This window comes from Hibiscus syriacus, unplaced genomic scaffold (genome assembly GCF_006381635.1).
Source record: "Hibiscus syriacus cultivar Baekdansim isolate YM2019G1 unplaced genomic scaffold, ASM638163v2 tig00117048_pilon, whole genome shotgun sequence".
Lineage (NCBI taxonomy): Eukaryota > Viridiplantae > Streptophyta > Magnoliopsida > Malvales > Malvaceae > Hibiscus > Hibiscus syriacus.
The window spans coordinates 14,084,475-14,107,836 of record NW_024063538.1 but is presented as its reverse complement, the minus strand read 5'-3'; the positions used below and the strand labels follow the sequence as shown (position 1 = coordinate 14,107,836).

The 23,362-nt window shown below is 32.4% G+C and overlaps 1 protein-coding gene across 3 annotated transcripts in view; it reads right to left on the bottom strand.

The window, feature by feature from the left end:
* Positions 1-22,897, bottom strand: part of LOC120197731 (E3 ubiquitin-protein ligase MBR2-like) — a 29,186-nt gene extending 6,289 nt beyond the window's left edge. The window contains exons 1-7 of one of the 3 annotated variants that reach the window (XM_039199148.1): positions 22,677-22,897; positions 20,191-21,390; positions 19,882-19,932; positions 19,713-19,811; positions 19,449-19,613; positions 19,184-19,376; positions 3,545-3,553 (exon numbers count right to left, since the gene is read on the bottom strand). In XM_039199148.1, the coding sequence (XP_039055079.1) occupies positions 19,221-19,376; positions 19,449-19,613; positions 19,713-19,811; positions 19,882-19,932; positions 20,191-21,372 (1,653 nt within the window). In that variant the 5' untranslated portion in view covers positions 21,373-21,390; positions 22,677-22,897 and the 3' untranslated portion in view covers positions 3,545-3,553; positions 19,184-19,220. Of the gene's footprint in view, positions 1-3,544; positions 3,554-18,981; positions 19,377-19,448; positions 19,614-19,712; positions 19,812-19,881; positions 19,933-20,190; positions 21,391-22,676 lie in introns of those variants that run through there. The other 2 variants (XM_039199146.1, XM_039199147.1) reach the window with 2 other exon arrangements.
* Between the last annotated feature and the right edge of the window lie 465 nt (positions 22,898-23,362).

Genomic DNA, 23,362 nt, shown 5'->3' with positions numbered 1-23,362 from the left:
TCTTGGATGAGTGGAAGGTTTGATGTATCCATATTCTATGATATTTCATGCTCCCATGTCACTTTCTTGAATGAAGTACATCATTATATTCTTCCAATAAGTATAATTAGCTCCATTGAAGAAAGGAGACTTGTTGACGGGTAATGAATCAACACCGAATTCGAAGTATAAAGTAGAGGCCATTGATGACTTAATTATCAATGTAACTCTTCCCGAATCGACTCAAGAGGTGATTAAACCTTCAATGTGTGATTCTCTGATACCAATTGTTGAGTTAATCGATCGATGAATCAGCCAAGATTGGGTGAATTGGCAATAAAAATTTTGGTGGAAGCTTTTGCAGAAAATAGAAAATAATTGCACAGCGATTTAGAGTGGTTCGACTTTCTCAACCAAAGTCTACGTCCACTACCTTAGCTATCCACAGTAAGGATTTTCTACAAATTCACTAATTTGTCTTTCTTTTGAGCACAAAGAGTAACCTTACAAATCCCTCAAGAATTATACCCCAAATTCTTAATAACACTCTCTCCCAAAGAGAACGATACAAATTTCACAAACTTACAGAAAAACCTCACAAGGTAAATTGTTTGCACAATTCTAGAACAAAGAAAGAACACTCAAGAATGAATAAAATTGAGTACAAATTGTGTTCTTGAAAGCAAAATGAATATTGAATGAAAAATAGGCTTGAATAGCTTAAACTTGATGTTTAAAGCTTTCTCTTTGATTCTCTCTCAATTGTTGTTTCTTTTTATTGATCAATGGCTCTTAAGCTTGTTTAAATACACCTTGAATCTCTTCTGAACGTTGGGGATCATTGGTGAAGTCAATAGAGCCGTTATTGTGTGAAATCAATTAATAAAATAGATGAAAAGCGTGGGGGTATCAATACCTATCCATAGAGTATCGGTACCAGCAGTGTAAAATTCAAATATTTCGACTGTTATAGACTAGGGGTATCAGTAACATCCAGGGAGGTATCGGTACCATCCGAGCATTCTATTTTTCTCGGAAACAAAATTTTCATGGGGGTATCGGTATCATCTAAGGGGGGTATCGATACCATCCGGGCAATATGCTTCTTCTTAAGCCCTTGTATTTAAAAATTATTTTTGACTTGATTTAGTCTCAAATACTTTGTAATGTTTATTTTAAAAATATTTTGAGATTAAAAACATAATTTTACACTTTTAAACATTTGAAAAACTTGGAGTATTATTTTGATATTCGAATGGTTTAATCGAATATATATTTGAAAATGATTAAAAATCTTAAAATCTAATAACATTTAATTTGTTATATCTAAACATCAAAATGTTTTCAACACCTCCAAAAATGGACAAGATTCGTAATGTTTTTCATGTGTCGATGCTCAGGAAATACTAATCAAATCTTTCGTATATTATCACCCCGGAGGAAATATAGATTGAGATAGATTTGACTTATTAGAAATTAGTATCCTCGTCTATTTACGTCATATACATATTGAAACTTTGAAGACAAATTTTCTCAAAGGGAAAGAATCGTAATACCCCAAAATTTTTACTAGTGACCAAAATGTAAATTTTGAAGCTTGATAGCCAAAGTATAAAATTTACAAAAATTTTATGACCTAAGTGGTAATTTTCCCAAAATTACTTTTTATTCCATAAATGTATAGTTTACTCTTGAGTGTGGGTTTTATTGAAATATGATTCTTGATCGGGAAATTGTGTTAAAAAATTAGAAAGTGTTAAAGTCTGGTAAAAAATCAGTAAATCAGATCGAATAGAAATTTCAGGAAAATTTGAAGGATGATAAATTAAGTTTAGAAATATGTTTTCCATATTTTAAAATGATGGAAAAATATGGAGCATTTGATTTAAGGATTTATTTTCATGTTTAATTTGTATCGTTGGATTTAAATGGCAATATTGAAATTTTTGGAAAGTTGTTTGGTTAAATTGGAAAAGGGTAAAATATTTTGTCCATCTTTAACTTTGGAAAATAATAAAGGTTATGTGGCTTCGTATTATCGTAAATATCAAGTTTCATTAATGGTAAAATGGACATTTCACGTTAAATGAATTTTTAATTCATTTAAGCTTAAATTAAGGCCAAATTAACATGAAATAAGCTTAGGAATTTCATAAAAGTTGGTCATTTTTCAGCTACATAGCCGTGAGTCTCAACCAAGGTAGGAGTAATTTTTCTTTTTAATTTTTGATCAATTTTTTTTGGTTTTTGGATTAAGACATGAAATAGAAAATTGTTCTACTTTAAAAACGCTATCAATTGGTACCATTATTATTTGCTAATTTGGTTTGTGTTCAAAGATCCCAAATTTTAGGGTTTATCTTCATATTAGGGCTTATCGAATTGATTTTTTATTTTGATGTTATTGACGTTGTAGAATCATTTCCAAGCATGATTGATGGTTAAAATCACTTGTACATGATTATATGAACACATGAAGTTTTGGCCTAACCCAAATCATGGGAGAAAGATGTGTTTTGATTAAATAAATTTAGGGGTTTTATTATACAGATTTTATAAGGTTGAATCAAAGTTGATTTCATGCTTGAATCGAATCAAAATCGAGTAAAATCATGAAAACTCTAATCTTAAGCATACAAAGCATTCAGCCTTGACTATAAAGGATGATAAGAATTATGGAAAAATTATGTAGGGGCTGGAAATGATGTAGGAAGAATTCTACAAGCCTTAGAAAATTTTGGTGATCATTTTATAATTTTATGAAAGTTGGGGGACCTTATCGATAATTATGGAAAAGTTGTGGGTTATTCTGTAATGGTTAGATAGTTGATGTACTATGATGTAAATTAATATTTGAGTTTTAAAATTGAAGTTAGAATATGAAATTGGATTATTTTTGGAAGTTGGAAAAAGTTAAGGATTAAATTACAAATATGAAAAGTTGGAAGCATAAGTGAAAGTATTATGTGAAATTTGGATTAAATGGAATTTGAATGGTCAATTGGAAGTGTTAAGGTCAACAATTATGTTGTGACATGGAATTAGTATCGAATGAGCATCGGAAGATTTTTAGGAAATTATTTTCTAACGTGTGCCTATGTTAGTAAGATTCTAACATGTGGTTATATTGTATATGTTTTTGTAATGATGCTCATTTAGATTGTGTTCTTGAAATCAAGATCAAACAATACTAAAGCTAAGGAAAATCTTAAGGATGGAATGTGAAATCCTAAGGGAAATTTGCAAGCTGAGGACAACAGGTGAGTGCAAATTTAATTTGTACTTATGTTATCGTACAAACATTGGCTTGCGATAGCCAATGATGGAGTTACTATGGTAAGGAGTGACTCCTAAAATATTATGTGATTTGTGATGCATGCATATAGGTGCATTTTGTGAGCTAATAGAATTAGTGAACAAGTTGAAAATGCAAATTGGTGAAATTTGCTTAGAAATTATGTTCTAGACAGTAAGTTTACAAAATGACTATAAATTATAAAAAAAAATGATTAGAGGATATTTTTATACCGTTGGATTTTTATATCAGTTCAGTTTTTTTTGGAACAAACAGGAACTAATTTTGAGATGTATACAAAAAGATATGAATTTTTAACCGAGGATAGGTTAGAAAATGGGGCAGCAGATTCTGCTCAAAACTGATTTCATCGGTCAACTTTGAAAATTCACCATAAATTGAACTAGAATGAGTTCCTTATATGGATCGATTCTTATTTAAGTGTAGTTTCCATCAGTATAAACGAAATAATTGTTGAGTTGGTAGATTAATACAGAATAATGTTTCTTTGAAGGTAGTGCAAACTGCCAGGATATGAAATTATGATAAATTTTGGGATTTAACCAAGTTAGAAACAAAGGATCAAGTTAAAGCTTAGTGAGGCTCATATTTTGACTTGTATCTAACGTCAAATTGAGTGCAATGCATGCATAACATTATACATGGATGCTTTATACATCATCGGGTAGGACTTGCAATGAGTCTACCATATTTATGTTGGCATGATATTTATGTCATTCATCATTTATAAAATGCATTGATCACTAATCATTACATGTGATGTTTATCATGAACATAAATGTTATTTACCATTAATACTATTTTGGGTATGAACTGTCCAATGTTAAATTATGATAATATAATTTTCCATGGATGGATCAAATAAAATAGACTATATGCCCAAGTGAGTCATTGAAGGACATGTTATAATTGGCATGCCATATTTCTATAATAATAAAACTAAAATTTATGATTGCACTATAGTATTCGAAATAACTCAAAATTAGGTTACATAAACAGTGCTTTCAAAAATCGGAAACTCAAGTCTTTGATTGTTTCTAAAGAATTCTTTCAACATGCATTTAATTCATAAAGTTTATAATTACTAAACACAAACCAAATTCAAAATAATCAATATTGAACCAAAAGTCAAGGTCAAAGTACATACTAGATAATTAAATTTTTTCTAAAGACTAAAAAAATATTTTTTTAATCAAACTAAATTGAATATATCAATATCAAATATATATTCCATAATACATTACAGTAAAAAAACAAAAACTGCATTTTCTATTCACGTTATGATCTCCGAAGTAACCTAGAATAAGGTTATCTAAAAGACTTTATTAGAAACTAAAAACCTAAGTCTTTAACCATTTCTCAAGAATTCCTTAATCATGCAACAAATAACCTATATATAATTTATACTATAACTAAAACTAAACAAAGAAATAAAAAGATTTTTGCCAGATCAAAAGTGGGTAAATGTAATATACAAACTGAAATTTCGTTATGGTACGATTGCCCATAGTAGCTGGGCCAGTTTCAAACCCGACAATTCCCAAAGCTAACATCTTCTCCGAAAACAGATGCGTAATGACCAGTTTCAAGCGCAACGTGAAGGGATTGATTAATTGCGGAGTAAAGGTTGATGGATTTGGTTTTGTATCTCAACATCACATGTGGCAGTTGAAAGTGGTCTCTTCCCACAAGCCTAATACAGACCCTTTTGCTCATAATATTCTTGTAATACCAAAAATTTTGGTAGTGACCGAAATGTAAATTTTAAAAGTTTAGTATTCAAGTATAAACTTGGAAAAGCTCAAGGACTAAAATTGTAATTTTAAAAGTTATTTATTTTGGTATGTAAATGAATAGTTTACTCTGGAATTAACATTTTTGTGGTAATCAGATTTTTTATTTGAAGTTTGTACAAAAAAGCTATGAAGCAGTAAAGTCTGGTAAAAATTCGAATAATCGGATAAAATAGGAATTTTGAGAAATTCTGAAGGAAGATGGAGTAGGGTTAGAAATATTATTTTTATATTTTATAAAGGTGAAATTTATCATGGATCATTGGAATTAGGATTAATTTTCCATGTTAAATCAAGATTTTGTGTAATTTTGGTGACTAAATTGTAATTTTTTAAAATTACAAGGATAAAGTAAAATTTTGGAGATATTTGGTTCATCTTTGATGTGGAAGATGAAGTCAAAGCAATGATATATTATAAATTTTCAAGATTCATTAATTGTAAATTGGTAAATTGGATTTTAATGAATTTTAAATTCATTGTATTAGTATAAAGACATGTGTAATTAGATATTTTTGTGGAAAAAATTGGTTTATCTTCTCCACGAGGTGTCGTGAACTCCATTAGTAAAGGTCAGAATTTTCAATTTCATTTTAAGCAAATTATTTGAGTTTTTAGACTAAGTGTGAAATAGAGTATTAATCTATATTAAATTCTCTATCATTTAGTATAATTATTTCATAGTTTTCTTGAGTTGATCTTTGAGTTGGTTGTTATGGTGGCTGAAGAACAAGTTGGAGTTTGGTGATTTAAGGATTTATTTTTATGTTAATGGTGTTGTACAGTTCTTTTTAATTGTGCATGATGATTGAAATCAACTGGAAATACATAAATAAGTATTTGGTTATGACTTAGAGTTTATGGAGATATTGATTTTTGAATTGAATTGATATGGAATTGATTGGAATTTCATGGAATTGAAGTTGAGATCTTGAAATCAAGCTTGAAACAAGTTGGAAATTATTGATTTTTCTTCCTAGGATATTCAACCTCATTGAATTAAATTAGGAAAAAATATACAAAATTTTCCTATAGATTAGAATTGATATTAGAATGATTCTACATGATTTGAAAGGTTGTTTGGACCAATTTGGAACTTTGTGGATTTGTAAGGATCATTTTACATACTTTAGGAATTATGAGGGAACAAGTGTAATTGGTTAATTGATGAAGGACTATGATGAAATTTAGCAATTAAGTGTTGATATTAATGTTGGAATATTGTTTTGGATCAATTTATAAGTTTGGTAACTTTGCGGACCCAAATCTAAAGTTATGGAAAGTTGGAAGTGGTTTGGAAATTGTGTAAAATTGATGGTATAAGTTGACATATAATGCTGAAAATTTATATTAGAATGCTAATATTAAGTTTAAATGATGATTTGGATCGAGTTTCAAGTTTAATAAATTATTGGGGTTTAATTATGAATAAAGAAAAGTATGAGAATTAACCAACAATTATGTAACATCCCGAAATTCGGGTAAGTGACTAAAATGTGAATTTTTGAAATTTAGAGATTAATTTAAGAAAATTTGAAAAGTTCAAGGATTTAAATAGAAATATTTCAGTATTGGATTAAAGGGTAAAAATGAAAGGATTATAAGGGTAGTAGGGTAATTGAGCTTGGAGGATATTTTTATCTCCCTATTTAGGGAGATAACACGTGGGATAGAGGAAAAGCTCCATAAGCATATTTTCTTTCTTTCTTCTTCTTCCTCTCGTGGCTCCAGCTCCCAAAGGTAAATTGATTTTAATTGGTTAATTTCTTGAATTTATAGGTTGGGTTGGAGTAATTGGGTGTTATATAAGCTTAAGGAAAGCTTATATAAGTTTAAAACATTAAGAAAAGAGAAGCAGAAAGGAAATTTGATTAAGGGTTTAGAAATGAATTCCTAATATAATGAGGTTTTTGAAGTTTTATTGATGAATTTGACTTGTCAAGGGTATAATTAAGAAGTTAGAGGTGATAGAAATGAATTTAGAACACATGGAAAATTTGATGAAATTCTTTGATTCAAGAATTATGGTTAGTTATGAGAAATGGTGAAGTGTTATAGGGTTATAAGAAGGTTTAAATATGTATGGATAAGTTTTAAGGCATAAGAAGGGCTTAACAAGTAAAATTTAGGGGCAAAGTGTTAAATATTTGGGTTGAAAATGGCAATTTTGGGCCTAGTGTATCGGTACCCTTAAGAGATATACCGATACCTCATGAGTTGAACATGTGTATTAGTATGAGTGTGTGTCAGTACACTAAGGAGTATATCGATACCCTCAAAACATTGAATGTTATTAGTGTACTGATACATAGGTAGTGTATCGATACACCAGTGAAGGGATGTATCGATACCCTATAGTGTATATCGATACACTTCTAAGGGGAAAATAGAAATGGATTTTTCTTTTAGTCTAAGAAATGATAGATTAATGTATATTAATTGGATACTGATAAGTATCAATACATGATTGTGCAGACATTAATCGAAAGCAAAGTCCGGATAGGTCGGTAGAGTAAGACACGCAATAAAAGATTAAGAGCTTGGTAGTGTTCATTGTGACCAGGTGAGTACATGATATTAAGTGTACGTGATGGTTAGGAAATTAAGACTTGTGATGAGTCTAATTTTGATAATAGATGTTTTTGAGTACCTGAGTATGATAATGTAAAAATATGGTGCTAGATGTATATGAGTAAATGCAGAGTTTTAATTGTTAAGTGCATCTTATTATATGAATCATGTAAATGCATGTATGTGTGATAATCGGTTATGTGATCATAAGAGATAAGATATATATATATATAAGTAATATGACTCATATGGGTAATATTAGAATGTTACATGATATGTTATGTATGTTAAATGAGTGATGTGAATACATGTTAGTCTAATAAGCTAGGTTAAATGTTATAACTGAATGAAGGGATTGTATGAGAACTTGTATATGTGTGAATATATGTTATGAGATAAGAATCATAACTATGAGATATGTGAAAAAGAATACAAGATAAAGTGAAAGGTTATGTGATACGTGAATATGAATTACATGGAAATATGCTACGTGAAAGTAAACTATGTGCCTATGTGAAGATGTGAAATGATATAATAGATAATGCCCATGTCATGTGTTATGAGAGCTATAGGTATAGTTGGCATGCCAAGAGTCGAGGGTTCTACGTGGTCCTTCGGGACATATGTGTTCTATGTGGTCCTTCGGGATATAGTGGTCCTTCGGGACTTAGTGGTCCTACAGGAAAATTTTCTACCGCCCCTAGTGGGATTTATACGAGCTGTGGTAACAACATTATGCACAACCTCTATGTACTCACATGCCTTCAATTCTCAAAAGTATACATGGGCTCTAAAAATAAATAATTTACTATGATAATATGTGTGCTCTTTCGTGAAATGATATATGTGTTATGGGATGTATACAAATGATAAGTTGGATATCATATGATAATAGGAATGAGGATAATAATAATGAGTGCATATGTGTAGTTGCAATATGAAGTAATATGTGTGATATATGATAGTAAGAAGGTTAAGTGTAAGAATAGATAACTAAGAGGTAGTAATAAAGATAATATGGATAATGATATGAGGTTATTATTGATAATAATAACTGGATTTGTATAGGTGTACTTTAGATTATATTTAATGTTATACTATTTGTGTGATGGTATGGTATGATGTTGTGTTACATGAGATATATACACATATATATATATACATGTATTTGTTTGTTTACTTTATGTATTTACATGTCTCACTAAGTCTATGAATTAGCGTGTAAGTGTCTTACACATAGTTGTGGATAAGTCAGAAGATTAAGATTTGAATCAGCAGAGCAGCATATCTCTGCTCAAAGTTCAGATCATAAATATTTGTAAAGTATGTTCTGTTATGTAAATTAGTATGTTGGCATGTAAATCAAGTTATTTTGAATGTACGCTTTGATGGAGTTTGATAATGTTTTAAACTTGTTTATGTAAAATATTAATTTTATAGAAAGAAAGTTTTAAATTTTCTATGGTTTTTATAAAAGTACATGTTTTGACTAATCAATGTGACACATCAGATTCATATCCGGGTCAGATACAGGTTGAAGGTGTTACATTTAATGGTATCAGAGCTAAGGTTTAGCCGATTCTAGGCTTAAACCAAAGTCAAAAGTATTTTGAAAAGGTATACCTACCAACATAAAGTGAATGTTTATGATCTGATAGAGTCATGAGTATATTGTCTTCTAATAAAGTTATATGGTTATGTAATAGATGTCTGGTCGTGAGAGTCCTCGCAGTGAATGAAGAAGTAATAGACCTGAGGGTAGTAGCAATTCACCTGCCCTAGCCAGACATAGTGAAGAGCAAACACCTCCAGTAGTACCCGTGAAAGATCAAGGGTTATTTTTTGAGACGTTAAACGTTATTTTGTCTCATTTTCAACCCTTTGTTCCCTCAGCTCCTCGAATGAATATAGCTGAGGAATTGAAAGGTTTAGGAGCACCTGAGTTTAAAGGTGAAGCTGAGGAAGATCCGGTTGCTAAGGATATTTGGTTGAACGATGTCAATATTAAGTTGGAAGGGCTCCACTTTTATGATGTGGAGAAATTAGATGGGATAGTTTTTCTATTAAGGGGTCAAGCTAGAATATGGTGGACAAATGTCACCATGAGATTAAGAAGTGATCAAGTGACCTGGTTATTTTTCTTGGAAGAATTCAAGTGTAAGTACATTGGTGATCAATATATTAGACAGATGAAACAAGAATTTTTGAATTTGAAGTAAGGGAATTATACAGTATATGAATATGAATGTGAGTTTAATAAGTTAAGTCATTTTGCTGCTGAACTTATTCTGACTGAGAAGGATGTGTGTGACTAGTTTGTGGAGGGTTTGCACCCTAGGCTAAGAGAGTTGTTGATAACATTCGATTTTTCATCGTTTCAAGAAGTGGTTAATCGAGCTAAAGCTCTAGATAGAGCTCAGAATGAAATATTTAAAGAATAGAAAGTTCAGAAGTCTAAGAGAATGGGTGCTTCGTCGAGTTCCTCACCATATAAGAAAAATAGAGAATAGTATTCTCCAACTCAGGATATGTTGGAATCAGATGCTTTTACTGATAGAAGATCAAATCTTAGTCAAGTCAGGCAATTTTCATATTGTGGAAAGAATCATACAAGAGTTTGTAGAGTAATCTTAGGAGCCTGTTTTAGATGTGGAAATGTTGGACATTTTATTCGAGATTGTCCACTTATGACTGAGGAAACGGTACAAAGAGAAAGATCTATTATGGTATCTCAAAGAAATAGAGGTAGAGGTCGTAGAAGAAATCGATCAGAGTCATTCACTCAACATGAAATTCAATCAACTCCACAAGTTTATAATTTAAGGATTGATGAAGATGTTGAGGATCCAGAGATTTTTGCAGGAAAATCTCAATATTATAATAAAGTAGTTGGTTTTAATAGATTTGGGAATCAACATAGTATTTGGTAAGTGGCAATTAGAAAGATAATTGAAATATTTGATTTGAAGCAATAAGTAATGAATTGTTAAGAATTAATAAAATAAGGTTTCCAAGTGAATAGGTTGTGTTAAGTTTATATATAGTATGAGTAAAAGCAATACATATGGAGTAAGGTATATGAGTATAAGGTTAATAGTAAGGGTAAGCTAAGAACTGTTGAGTATTATAAAGGATTGCTTCATCTCGTGGTGAAGTGAAATTCGAGGATGAATTTTCTTTAAAGGATGGGAGATTTGTAACATCCCGAAATCCGGGCCAGTGACTAAAATGAGAATTTTTGAAATTTAAGGATCAATTTAGGAAAAATTAAAAAGTTTAAGGATTTAAATAGGAATATTTCAGTACTGGATTAAAGGGTAAATATGAAAAGATTATAAGGGTAGTGCAGTAATTTAGCTTGGAGGATATTTTTATCTCCCTATTTAGGGAGATAACACGTGGGATAGAGGAAAACCTCCAGAAACTTATTGTCTTTCTTTCTTTTTATTTCTCTCGTGGCTTAAGCTCCCAAAGGTAAGTTGATTTTAATTGGTTAATTTCTTGAATTTATAGGTTGGGTTGGAGTAATTGGGTGTTATATAAGCTTAAGGAAAGCTTATATAAGTTTAAAACATTAAGAAAAGAGAATTAGAAAGAAAATTTGATTAAGGGTTTAGAAATGAATTCCTGATATAATGAGGTTTTTGAAGTTTTATTGATGAATTTGACTTATCAATGGTATAATTAAGAAGTTAGAGGTGATAGAAATGAATTTAGAACACATGGAAAATTTGATGAAATTCTTTGATTCAAGAATTATGGTTAGTTATGAGAAATTATGAAGTGTTATAGGGTTATAAGAAGGTTTAAATATGTATGGATAAGTTTTAAGGCATAATAAGGGCTTAACAAGTAAAATTTAAGGGCAAAGTTTTAAATTTTTGGGTTGGAAATGGCCACTGTGGGCCTAGTGTATCGGTACCCTTAGGAGATGTATCGATACCTCATGAGTTGAACATGTGTATTAGTATGAGTGTGTATCTTTACACTGAGGAGTGTATCGATACCCTCAAAATATCGAATGTAATTAGTGTACCGATACATAGGTAGTGTACTGATACATAGGTTGTGTACCGATACACCAGTGAAGGGATGTATCGATACCCTATAGTGTGTATCGATACACTTCTAAGGGGAAAATAGAAATGGATCTTTCTTTTAGTCTAGGAAATGATAGATTAAAGTATATAAATTGGATATTGATAAGTATCAATACATGATTGTATAGACATTGATCGAAAGCAAAGTTCGGATAGGTCGGCAGAGTAAGATACACAAGAAAGAATAAGAGCTTGGTAGTGTTCATTGTGACAAGGTGAGTACGTGTTATTAAGTGTATGAGATGTTTAGGAAATTAAGACTTGCGATGAATCTAAATCTGATAATATATGTTTATGAGTACCTGAGTATGATCATGTAGAAATATCGTGCTAGATGTATATGAGTAAATGCAGAGGTTTAATTTTTAAGTGCATCTTATTATATGAATCATGTAAATGCATGTATGTGTGATAATCAATTATGTGATCATAAGAGATAAGATATATATATGAAAGTAATATGACTCATATGTGTTCTATTAGAATGTTACATGATATGTTATGTATGTTAAATGAGTGATGTGAATACATGTTAGTGTAATAAGCTAGGTTAAATGTTATAATTGAATGAAGGGATTGTATGAGAACATGCATATGTGTGAATATATTTTATGAGATAAGAATCATAACTATGAGATATGTGAAATAGAATACAAGATAAAGTGAAAGGTTATATGATACGTGAATGTGAATTATATGGAAATATGCTACGTGAAAGTAAATTATGTGCCTATGTGAAGATGTGAAATGATATAACAAATAATTCCCATGTCATGTGTTATGAGAGCCATAGGTATAGTTGGCATGCCAAGAGTCGAGGGTTCTACGTGGTCCTTCGGGACATATGTGTTCTATGTGGTCCTTCGGGACATAGTGGTCCTACGGAACAATTTTTTACACTCCCCTAGTGGGATTTATACGAGCTATGATGACAGTATTGTGCGCAACCTCTATGTACTCACATACCTTCAGTTCTCAAAAGTATACATGGGTTCTAAAGAAATAAATAACTTGCTATGATAATATGTGTACTCTTTTTTGAAATGATATATGTGTTATGGGATGTATACAAATGATAAGTTGGATATCATATGATAATAGGAATGAGGATAATAATAATGAGTGCATATGTGTAGTTGCAATATGAAGTAATATGTGTGATATATGATAGTAAGAATGTTAAGTGTAAGAATAGATAACTAAGAGGTAGTAATAAAGATAATATGGATAATGATATGAGGTTATTATTGATAGGAATAACAAGATCTGTATAGGTTAGTGAGTATGGTATGATGTTGTGTTACATGAGATATATACACACATATATACATGCATTTGTTAGTTTACTTTATGTATTTGCATGTCTCACTAAGTCTATGACTTAGCGTGTAAGTGTCTTCACGTAGGTGTGGATAAGTCAGAAGATTAAGATTCGGATCAGCAGAGCAGTATATATCTGCTCAAAGTTCAGATCAAAAATATTTGTAAAGTATGTTCTGTTATGTAAATTAGTATGTTGGCATGTAAACCAAGTTATTATGAATGTACGCTCTGATGGAGTTTGATAATGTTTTAAACTTGTTTATGTAAAATATTAACTTTATAGAAAGGAAGTTTTAAATTTTCTATGGTTTTTATAAAAGTACATGCTTGGACTAATCAATGTGACACCTCGGATTCGTATCCGGCTCGGATACGGGTTTGGGGTGTTACAAATTATGCAAGTTTGGAAGTGATTGGAGAATTTGAATAATGAAGAACTTGAAGTGTGGTTTTTAGAATATTAAAGTTAGTAGCTATGTTTAGTATCGAATAAGTATAGAATGAAATTTTACGATTTAAGTTACTACATTTTTTGCTTATGTTAGTATATTACTAACATATGCTTTGAAATGTATGTGTGCTGTAAATGTTATTCTGTTTAGTTACTCAACACAAGTGTGATCAAAGTGAACCAAAGGTTAAGGAAAAAGTAATCGAGTAAGGACATCGAAGTAAGAGTCGGTTAGTGCGACATGTAAGGTGAGTGCATGCTTACTTATTCTATTGTTTTCAAATAAATTGAATATGTATTTTATTATTCTTTATTAACATTTTTTAAATAGTTTAAGAATGATTTCGGGAATGAATTGTTCAATCACTTTTTATTTATGTTATGGTTATCTTTGAATTGCAATTGAAATTTGGTTATGATTATAAAGCTCATTATCTGTGCATTAAGAGTTAATGGTACGATTGGAAGCCATGAGGTTGAGTGATTCTATATTTTTGCACTATAAGTGCATTCTGGTACCATCATGTACATATATTTTGCACTATTTGTGTGTTCTAGCACCAACGGTACGTTTTGTTCTGGCAGTTACAACTGCATATTGTGCACACACTCATTTTGACTCGTGTACCTAGTATTCTCATTTGTGTACGTTAGGTTATTTGCTAAATGTTCTGAAATATGCAGGAATGACTTATTCAATGAAAGTAAATCTTTCTTTAAATGATTTTTTCTGTGAAAATGAATATGGGTATTCTGAAATGATATTTTCAGGTTTCTGATTAAAGAAAGAGATTATTCAGTCTATTATTATGTTCTTATATTTTATATAAGATATTTTCTATAAGAAATATTTATTTATTTATTCTTACGTCGATATAATTTATTTTAAATAATGTCTCACTAAGTTGTTACTTAGCATATGAATATTTCATGCGTAGGTAAAGCAAAATATCAGTCACTAGAGTAGGGAGCATAACAGACATCACTTTTTGAGGATCGCATCTATTCCAGTATCAGTACGATATTTATTGCTTTTGACTTAATTAGTTGGCATGTATATTAAATATATGTATTTGGTTGCTCAGGTAAATTAGTTTATAATTCGGGTTGTATTATATAAATTAGTATGAGTGGTATGTATGTTAATAGATATAATTAATATTTTGCATGAAATGTAATTATTTAAATTATGATTATAATCATATTGAAATGGATTTTTACCTACGTAGTTTTTGGTAGTATTATTTTTAATACGATAAAGCATCAAACTACCAAATTGTTACCTAAAATTGGATCTGATTTTAAGATCAAAATATTAAATTTTAAGTTAAACGAATTATAAATCTTATGAAAAAGGGAATTAATGAGCAAGTATCAAAAAGTTTTAATGTGAACCAATTTTATTTTAGCAAGTGATTAATAAGTTGATGTGATATTTTTAATTCGTAATTGAGTATGCTCACGGGGTTAAGAGTATTACAATTCCTCAAGCCATTCACATACAAACAAGATATGAGAAAGCAATTTTTCATAAGAATCAATAAAATAATAATAACATTGATAAACTGTCACAATTTGAAACTGATTGTAACTATATGAATATCTTAACTGTACGGCACAAACATGGGTAATAATATCCAAATTCCAATAGTAAAATCATCAAGAGTTTTGCATACGGCAACAACGAACTATAAAGTAAAATACACACTCATTGAATATATTTCATAAATCTTCAATAAAAATAATAATTACCCTAATTCAAACATCCACACACACAGATATATATATATATATATATACACACACACACACGTATTGAATATATTCACGAAATCATATGTGATTTTCGTAAACAAATAATGCAGAATTGCAACATACCAATGAATTACCCTAATTTGAAAATCAATTATTCGCAAAATCTAATGAAATCAGTTTCACATAAACTCAAAGATTATGGATTATGAATTGAAAAATTTAGCGATCAAAGATTAATAACCTAATAAATCAATATCAATACAAAAATTTTATACGAAAGTTTTAATCTCATAAATCATAAATCTTAAAATCAGTTGATTCTTAATGATTCAACATGTGTCACTTGTTAGAACCAAACCATAATAATTATGAAAATAAATCAAGATTTAGCCTTTACCGAGGACATGACGTCTGATAGAAAAGTATGGAGACTTAGGACCAGGGTAGTCGAGTGGTGTGGGGTCACAGACATAGGGTGTATCATCTCTGCCTTCTTTTTAATTGCCTTTGTAGTAATTTCCATTGACCTCTACTTTTTATACGTTTCTGTCATTAGATTTCATGAAGGTTTAAAACTAGGGTAGTGGAGTAGTGTTGTCTTAGTTTAGGTTTTAACCCATTTGACTTTATTCCTTCTCGTAGTTTGATATCGATGACTTCTGTGTATCATTCTCTGCATATGAAGACTGTTCAACTATGTATTTATTCATTTATACATGCATTGTATTTTACCTTTATTTTTAATTTTCTGACTGCCGGAGGTCTTACACGTAAGCTTCTCTCAACCTGACGTTGGGGGCAGCCTACTACCCTACCTCCTCCTTACCCCATTACATATGGGAATAGAGTTTTGTTGTTGTTGTATAACTCCTTTATATAGCTGATTTAAGAATTAATTTTTATATATAATTATAATTCTACCCCTCATTATATTATAAATACTTCAATAATATCTACACTTGTATTTTTATAATACTTTTAATATATTATAACTTTATAACATAATTGATCACTTAATTTATGTTATATTTTATGACAACGATATACATTAATATGAATATAATTATGAATTTTAATTAAACAAAATCAAGACCAAATCTAACCTCAAGATATTATATTTATTATTATTCAAGAGAAAAGAGCCGAGTGCCAGCCCACATCATTCCCTCCGATTCACATGCTTTACATTAGAGGTATTCAAATTCGGGTATCTGAGTTTTTAGGCACCAAAATTTCGGATACCCTAATCTTCGGATAGTAGATTGGTCGGACCGTGTCCCGATCTGATTATTACGGATACCCGATAATCGGGTACTCAAATTTTGCAAGTGCTGTAATTCGGGTCGGGTAATCGTTACCCGGTTTTTTATCATTTGTTTTCCTCTGCAGCTTCTCCATCACTTGTTTTCCTCTGTGGTCCATAAAAAGATTGTGCCTAACAACATAGTTTTCGCCATCGGCTGAAACGACGATACCGGTAAACCGAGAGCCACACGGATCATCATCATCTTCTCTTCTTAAAACCTCCACTGAATTCCCTCTTCTGAAATTCATGATTTTTAAACTCTAAAAAAATGCTTCAACCCTGGGTAACAAGAGTAAACAAAAGGAAAAACAAAATCAATTCTGCTTGATTCTCCCATAACATTTGAAGGTGTTAAACACAAGGATCAATGGATGCTAGCTGGCAGATCTATAAACTGGATAACAGATACATGAACAAACCCATAAAAACCAGTGTTTGTTTACGTAATTTGGTCAATCAGCAAATAAGAAAGAGAATAAACAAAATGCTTGAAAACCAAATACCTAGAATTTGATTTCATGTAATTATGAACATCACTAAAACAATTAAACAAGATTAGTGAGAATCCATACAGAGCTTACAATCAACACAGACCTCTTGTTCAATTCAAAAACTTTTGATCAAATTATATGATTCTGACCTGGGATTAAAAGAGAAAATAACAGGGCGCAGTTCAGTGCGGATGATCATGACCGCATATTCAAGCAAAGATAAAACCGGGTACTCTGTAACCGGGTAACTGAACAAATTAAATTTTTGTGATCCGGGTCCAACCCGGGAAATGTGGCTGGGTACCCGACCCGGTCAGATTTTTTTAAAAGAAAATTATCCGATTTTTTTAATTCGGATTGATGGATCAACTAATCAAGTCAACCGGGTATTTTTGAACATCGCTACTTTACATTGCTCTCTTTTCTTGTGCTTCAATTTCAATTCTCCAAATCCCAATTTTATTTATTTATTTATTTTTGGGTGGGAGAATCTGCCACTGCATAATCAGTTGATAAATTCAATCTTAAATAATGCATGGCTCCACCACCAGTGAAATCTTTGGTTCAGACTGAAAAGTTGTCCTGCTAAAGAAGATGAACATCAGCGAGCTGGATCGCATCCAAATACGGACATATGGTCAAATGGTGTTTTGCCAGTGTCGGTCTGGAATACGGGATAGGACTAGTCCGCTGGGATCAAATGGAAAGATTGTTGTTTCGGTTGGAGAGGAAGACAGTATCATTAAATCGGGGATTTGTCTCCATGTGACCATCAGAGACCAGTGCAGCATCTTCTAGCAGTTGCGGAGCTGCGTGAAACTGAGAGATGGTTTGGCATAAAGATGGTTTAGAAAGATTGTTGTTTGCATTCCTTTGAAGAAGGAATTCCCCGCCAAAACTTGTTTATAATGATCGGTTCAATGTTGATCACTTAAGCTCCCAGTTCCCGATTACTGATATGTACCAGATGGCCGAGTTGGATAAAGCTCTGCCCTTCGCAAGATGAAATTATGGGTTTGAGTGTGAGCAGCCTCTAACCCTGCTGCAGAGCCGGGACTGATAAATTATTATTGAGCAATTGAACAAAGGTGCTGGAAAAGAAAATGCTTACAACTGGTTGCTCTGTTTTACGATTAGCAATTGCTTTTGCTGTTTACAGCCATTTCAACAGATCTCAAGCTTTTCTTGTAATTTACAGCCAAAGTGAAAAGCAAAAAGTTTTGCAGTGATACTGTGCTGTAGATTGGTGAAAGGTAAAATTTCACATTTAAGAGCAGCAGCATTCCTGTGTATGTACTTTTAAATTCTGAGAATTTATTGAGTTCCAATATTAATACAAAATCGATATCTATTCAATTGTCCATTGTCCATATTTAGATATTTCCGCCGTATGACCCCTGAAGACTCGTTAAGCTCATGTTGTGAAGTTTATAACTTGCTGTTTGTAATTAATTATAATTCAAACGATTGGTTGGTATTTTCGTAGTAGTAACATGGCAAGTCTGCTGCATCAGTTAAGACTTACGAGTTGCATAAGAATGTCAAGCAGTTACTAATTGATGTTGAGGTCTAACTGGGAGTGTTTTGGACGCTGTAGAACCATGTTGCTATGATCTGTATGCAGAATGCTTGCAAATTTCAGCAAATATTCCGTAGATCCAATCTTCATTCCCATGTCTGACTATCTGGATTCTGGAAACCTTAAAATGAAGTTGTAGATGAGCAGGATTGCTTGTTTACTGAAACAGATGAAAGTTTCTCAATATTTGATGAGAAAAATTCTGTATTAACAAACCTTATCTGTTCTTGTCGTTCCACTCCATGCTGCTCTAGATATTAGAATATTAGTTTTCAGACACAAGATTGATAAGAAAAAGTAATGAAACTTATTCCACGAACACATTAGATTGTTCATCCCTAAATATAACAAGCAATGTAATGTGTATTTTGATACACGTTTCTTCTATTACCACTGAATTGGGTGTTCCAATGCAGCACTTAAGAGCACCTGCTTATTTGTTTGGGTTTGATATTTACATGTGATCATAAATATAAAAATAGCTGAAGAAGAGAATAGCCATCGATTTGTATCGTAAACCATGTTTCCTTTTGCTTTCTTCTATTCAAATTCCAACTCAGCTATGAGGCGAACAAGGAGACTGCATGGCTTCTACCGATGCTTTGCAAATGGGGCACCAATTCTTCAACCCCAACCACTGCTGTATGCACTCTACGTGATAGCTATGCTCACACTGCAACCTCCCTACTTCATCTCCAACAAAATACTCTTCCTGCACAATCAAATCCATTGCACTCACATCCAGAGATGACCTAAGGAAACTAAATACCATAAACCAATGTACCTGACATATACTGCATTTCGCATCAGCCTTTTCAACCTCACAGCTAACTTTTGCATTCTCCAAAGGCATTTCCCCATAGACGCTTTTTTTAAGGCATTTTGACATTGCTTCTTCAGATAATGCAGTGCTCACGTTACCCATCCTCTCTTCTAATGCTAGTAATTCCTATATTTATACCAACACAAACCACTACTTTAACAAGAAGCATATAGTGGGGAAGATAAGAAGCAAACTTCATACCACTATAGTGAAACAAAAACAAACCTCATATGACATGTTATCTATATCCAATCTCATGTCTCTATGTTGGTCGTAAAAGTTCAGTCCATTGAGGAACAAGCTGGTCTCTAGAACAAGTAATTGCTGCACAACAGAAACAGAATCAACAAAAAAGAACAATCAGGCCAAGTGAAACACTTCAAAATTTAGTTACCTCATATGTCAACTCTTCATCTTGTTCAATCCTCTCAAGTGTTAATAAAACCTGTGTAAACATAAAACCACTGTTTCATACAAAGCTTTAGTAACACGGGAATACTATAAAAAAAGCTACTAATGATTCTATATTGCCTCTCCCTGGATAGAACTTCTAACACCAGATAATTTAAGCTATTAATGGGCAAAAGATATTTGCAACCACACTATATTCCTTCTCTGAGTTATATAGGATGATAAATGAATAACAGTAAAGTTATACATCCATGTATAGAAAAAAGCAGGTTGAACCATACTGTTAATATACCTCTGCAATGCCGTCCATATTGTATCGCCAGAAGCTATCCCGGTTCACCGAACGGCGGTTAATGCCATTGTCAGAAGGAATAGACGGCATGATACTGTGTAAACTCTCACTTATTCTCCCTGGTCGACAGTAAGAAATAGCAGAAGTTGAGCTAGTTTCTGAGGATACGGGAGCACTCAAATCGACAGTAACATCACATTGAGGCACTTGCTGCATGACTACAGGGGACTCATTCAAAGTTAAATTACTCCCATTTTCTTGGTTAGGGAGTCTCCCTCTGACATAACTACTGCTTGGTCTCCGAGTCCTAACTGAAGAAGCAACACTACCACCACTATTAGGGGGCCAATTTATGGCTCGCCTTGAATCAGAAATAGGAACTCCATGACTATACCTGTTGTTCAGTCCCTCCAAAGCTGATCCCCCCAACATCTTTCCCCCGGTTGAAGAACTACCTTCTCCACCAGCAGTTCTCTTTTTTACTGTATCTTTCCTTCTGCTGAAGCTTGAAGCAGGAGATGAACAACCCGAAGGAAGAACATCAGAAATAGAGTTGCATCTTATGTTTCTGAAGCCGTTGCTTGTGTTGGCATGAGTAGCCTGGGAAGCACTTCGAGAGACCAAAGTAACCGATGGACCAGCAAGAGTATCCTGGTTTCCCAACCCAGAACACTGAATAAGGTTTCTCCTTGGTCTTGTGTTTGATGCCGCACTAGAGCTACCAACTTCCATCACGCTAACTTCCCTAGAATCAGCATCTTCAGATTTGGGATGCAACCCTCTTTGAATCTTTCCAGGTGGGGATATGAGCTCTGATACTTCTGGTTCATCCTGAACACTATTAGTTTCAGACGAATCTGTTTCTAGTTGAGATGATAGCTTTTTCTGAGGATTTGTAGAGGATTTTCTAGAGTTGATAACTGCAGAGTATACCCTAGAGGAACTTCCAACTATTTCCTTGCCGTTTGATGAAGAGAGGTAAGAAGGCCTCAAAGATTTCGCTTTTTCTGAGCAGCCGCTGGAAGTACCTTTCCAGGAATTCAGCCTGCCACTGGATCCAATTCGGTTGCAAAATTGACCACTTCCTTCTGTGTTATTAACATGACCCTTCAAGATGATACCGGATCCCTTTCCAGGTACAACAAGCCCATCAGCAGCTCTTTTACTGGAATATCCATCCATGACAAGTATCCTTTATATCTGGAAAAACATCAAAAATAAATGTAACATATGGCAAAGACAGAATCCTCCACCATTACAGCAACGTCAGCGCAGGAGAGCTAAAAAACCTAAAATCCAAACCAGCATGCATACAACAGGAACCTGCCATAATTGATTTGACATAATAATTAAAAACATTGCCTCTCAAGATTTTCTTGTACAAAAGCATTAAAAAAGGCAAATATTTTTTTGATCTTCCAAGACATGGTAACTTTCAAACTCAACACTAAGTCACTAACACAGATAAAACCCTGAAACTAATAGAAGAAGCACAAGTGGTCATATATAAACCAACCCCAAAATACCACTTGCCACTTGGCCTTATCATAATCAATCAATCAACAAGGCAGTTGCCCATTAGGTTCAAGAAATCCCCGAAAGACAGTGACAGGCAGCAATAGTTGAAGGCTATTCAGATTTGGAACCATAAAGGTTAAGTTTTGAAATCTATTTTGAACCTAGTATAATCTGTACTGCAGTATAACCTATGCACACACCTCCAACTAACAAGGAAAAGTTGCAGAACCTAGTCCTAAACCCCAATTAGAAACTCATTTCTATATCACTATCTACTTATTTATTCACCAAGAAAGGAAATTTTAATTTTCCTTGACACAGAAACAAATTATGCTAGTATTGCATAACGGATGACAAAAGAGCACCTGAAAACGGAACTGAGCCAATAAGAAAAGGATAGGTGGACAGATACTTGAGAACAAACAGAAAAAAGGAAGGCAACTTTGTTATACAATGATCAAACACGTTGAAAGAGAGGATTTGGGAGTTTTCTTAATTTCCTTTTTTAAAAAGTAAATAAATCAGAAAATGTGAAAGGAGATGAAAAGAGCAAAAGAAAAGGAGAGACAGTCACATGCTCCAGAACTGTAATTGATCCCCAACAAAAGTGGGTTTCTCTGTTTGGTTGATGTTTTGCTTGAATTATTCTCCACACAATCATTTGATTATTTTTTTTTCTAAAAAATAAAAGAGACTTGGTCCGTGATCTATTGGTTGAAAAAAGCTGATCACCCTTCATATCCAAATTGAACATTTCTTCAAATATTTGTCCATCCCCTTTACCTTCCAAACTACAGATACCATGTTCTTCTCCCCAAAGAAGAATGAATCAAGTCATCCACAGAACTAATCAATCTTTCATATATAGCATATATAATACGTCTGATTATGAACAAAAACAAAATCCGATTAAAAGAAAGATCTTTTTCTAATTATTTGAAAAAAAAACAGAAAGAAAAGATCCTTACTTGCTAAAGATTTTTGTGTGTGGATGAAACTGTACCTATTCGCTTGCTTCACCGTTTTCTGGTATTTGATTCTCTGATACACGAATAAAGAGTTTTGAAGTGTTAGATGAAGATGAAGGTTGTGTTTCAAATTTCAACTTTATACAAGAAGCAAAGACGTGTATGAAAGAAGGAAGAAGGAAGAAGTAAGAAGAAAGAGGCAAAGGCATAGCCAGAGCTTGTGAGCCAAACCACTTAATCCTTTGTACGTCTATATATAATCGAATTAGATAGGCTTTGAAAGGAAAACAGGCAATACATAAAGAAACAGATGCCTACCAACACCAGAAGAAGGAAGAGTGCGTGTTGTGCGGCCGATTACCGTCCCCTCTTAACAGCAAATTGGGACCCCTTGTTTTTCTCGATAAATTATTAACACAAAATGTGTTCAAAGTTAAATTATCCTTCTTCTTTTTTTCTTTTTTTTTTTTACACAACCCAACATTAACAGCCTTGCCTCTTATTTTCTTTTATGCATAATGTCGAATTTACTCCTTTATATTTGTTTAAATTATCACTTTAAAACTATTTTTTTAACATTTTAACCATCACACATTTTAGTTTAGGCCAAAAATATCTAGACTTGGTTTAATGTGAAATACTTGCTTTATGTGAAAGAATCTTATTTTTATTTTCCTTTTTTGACA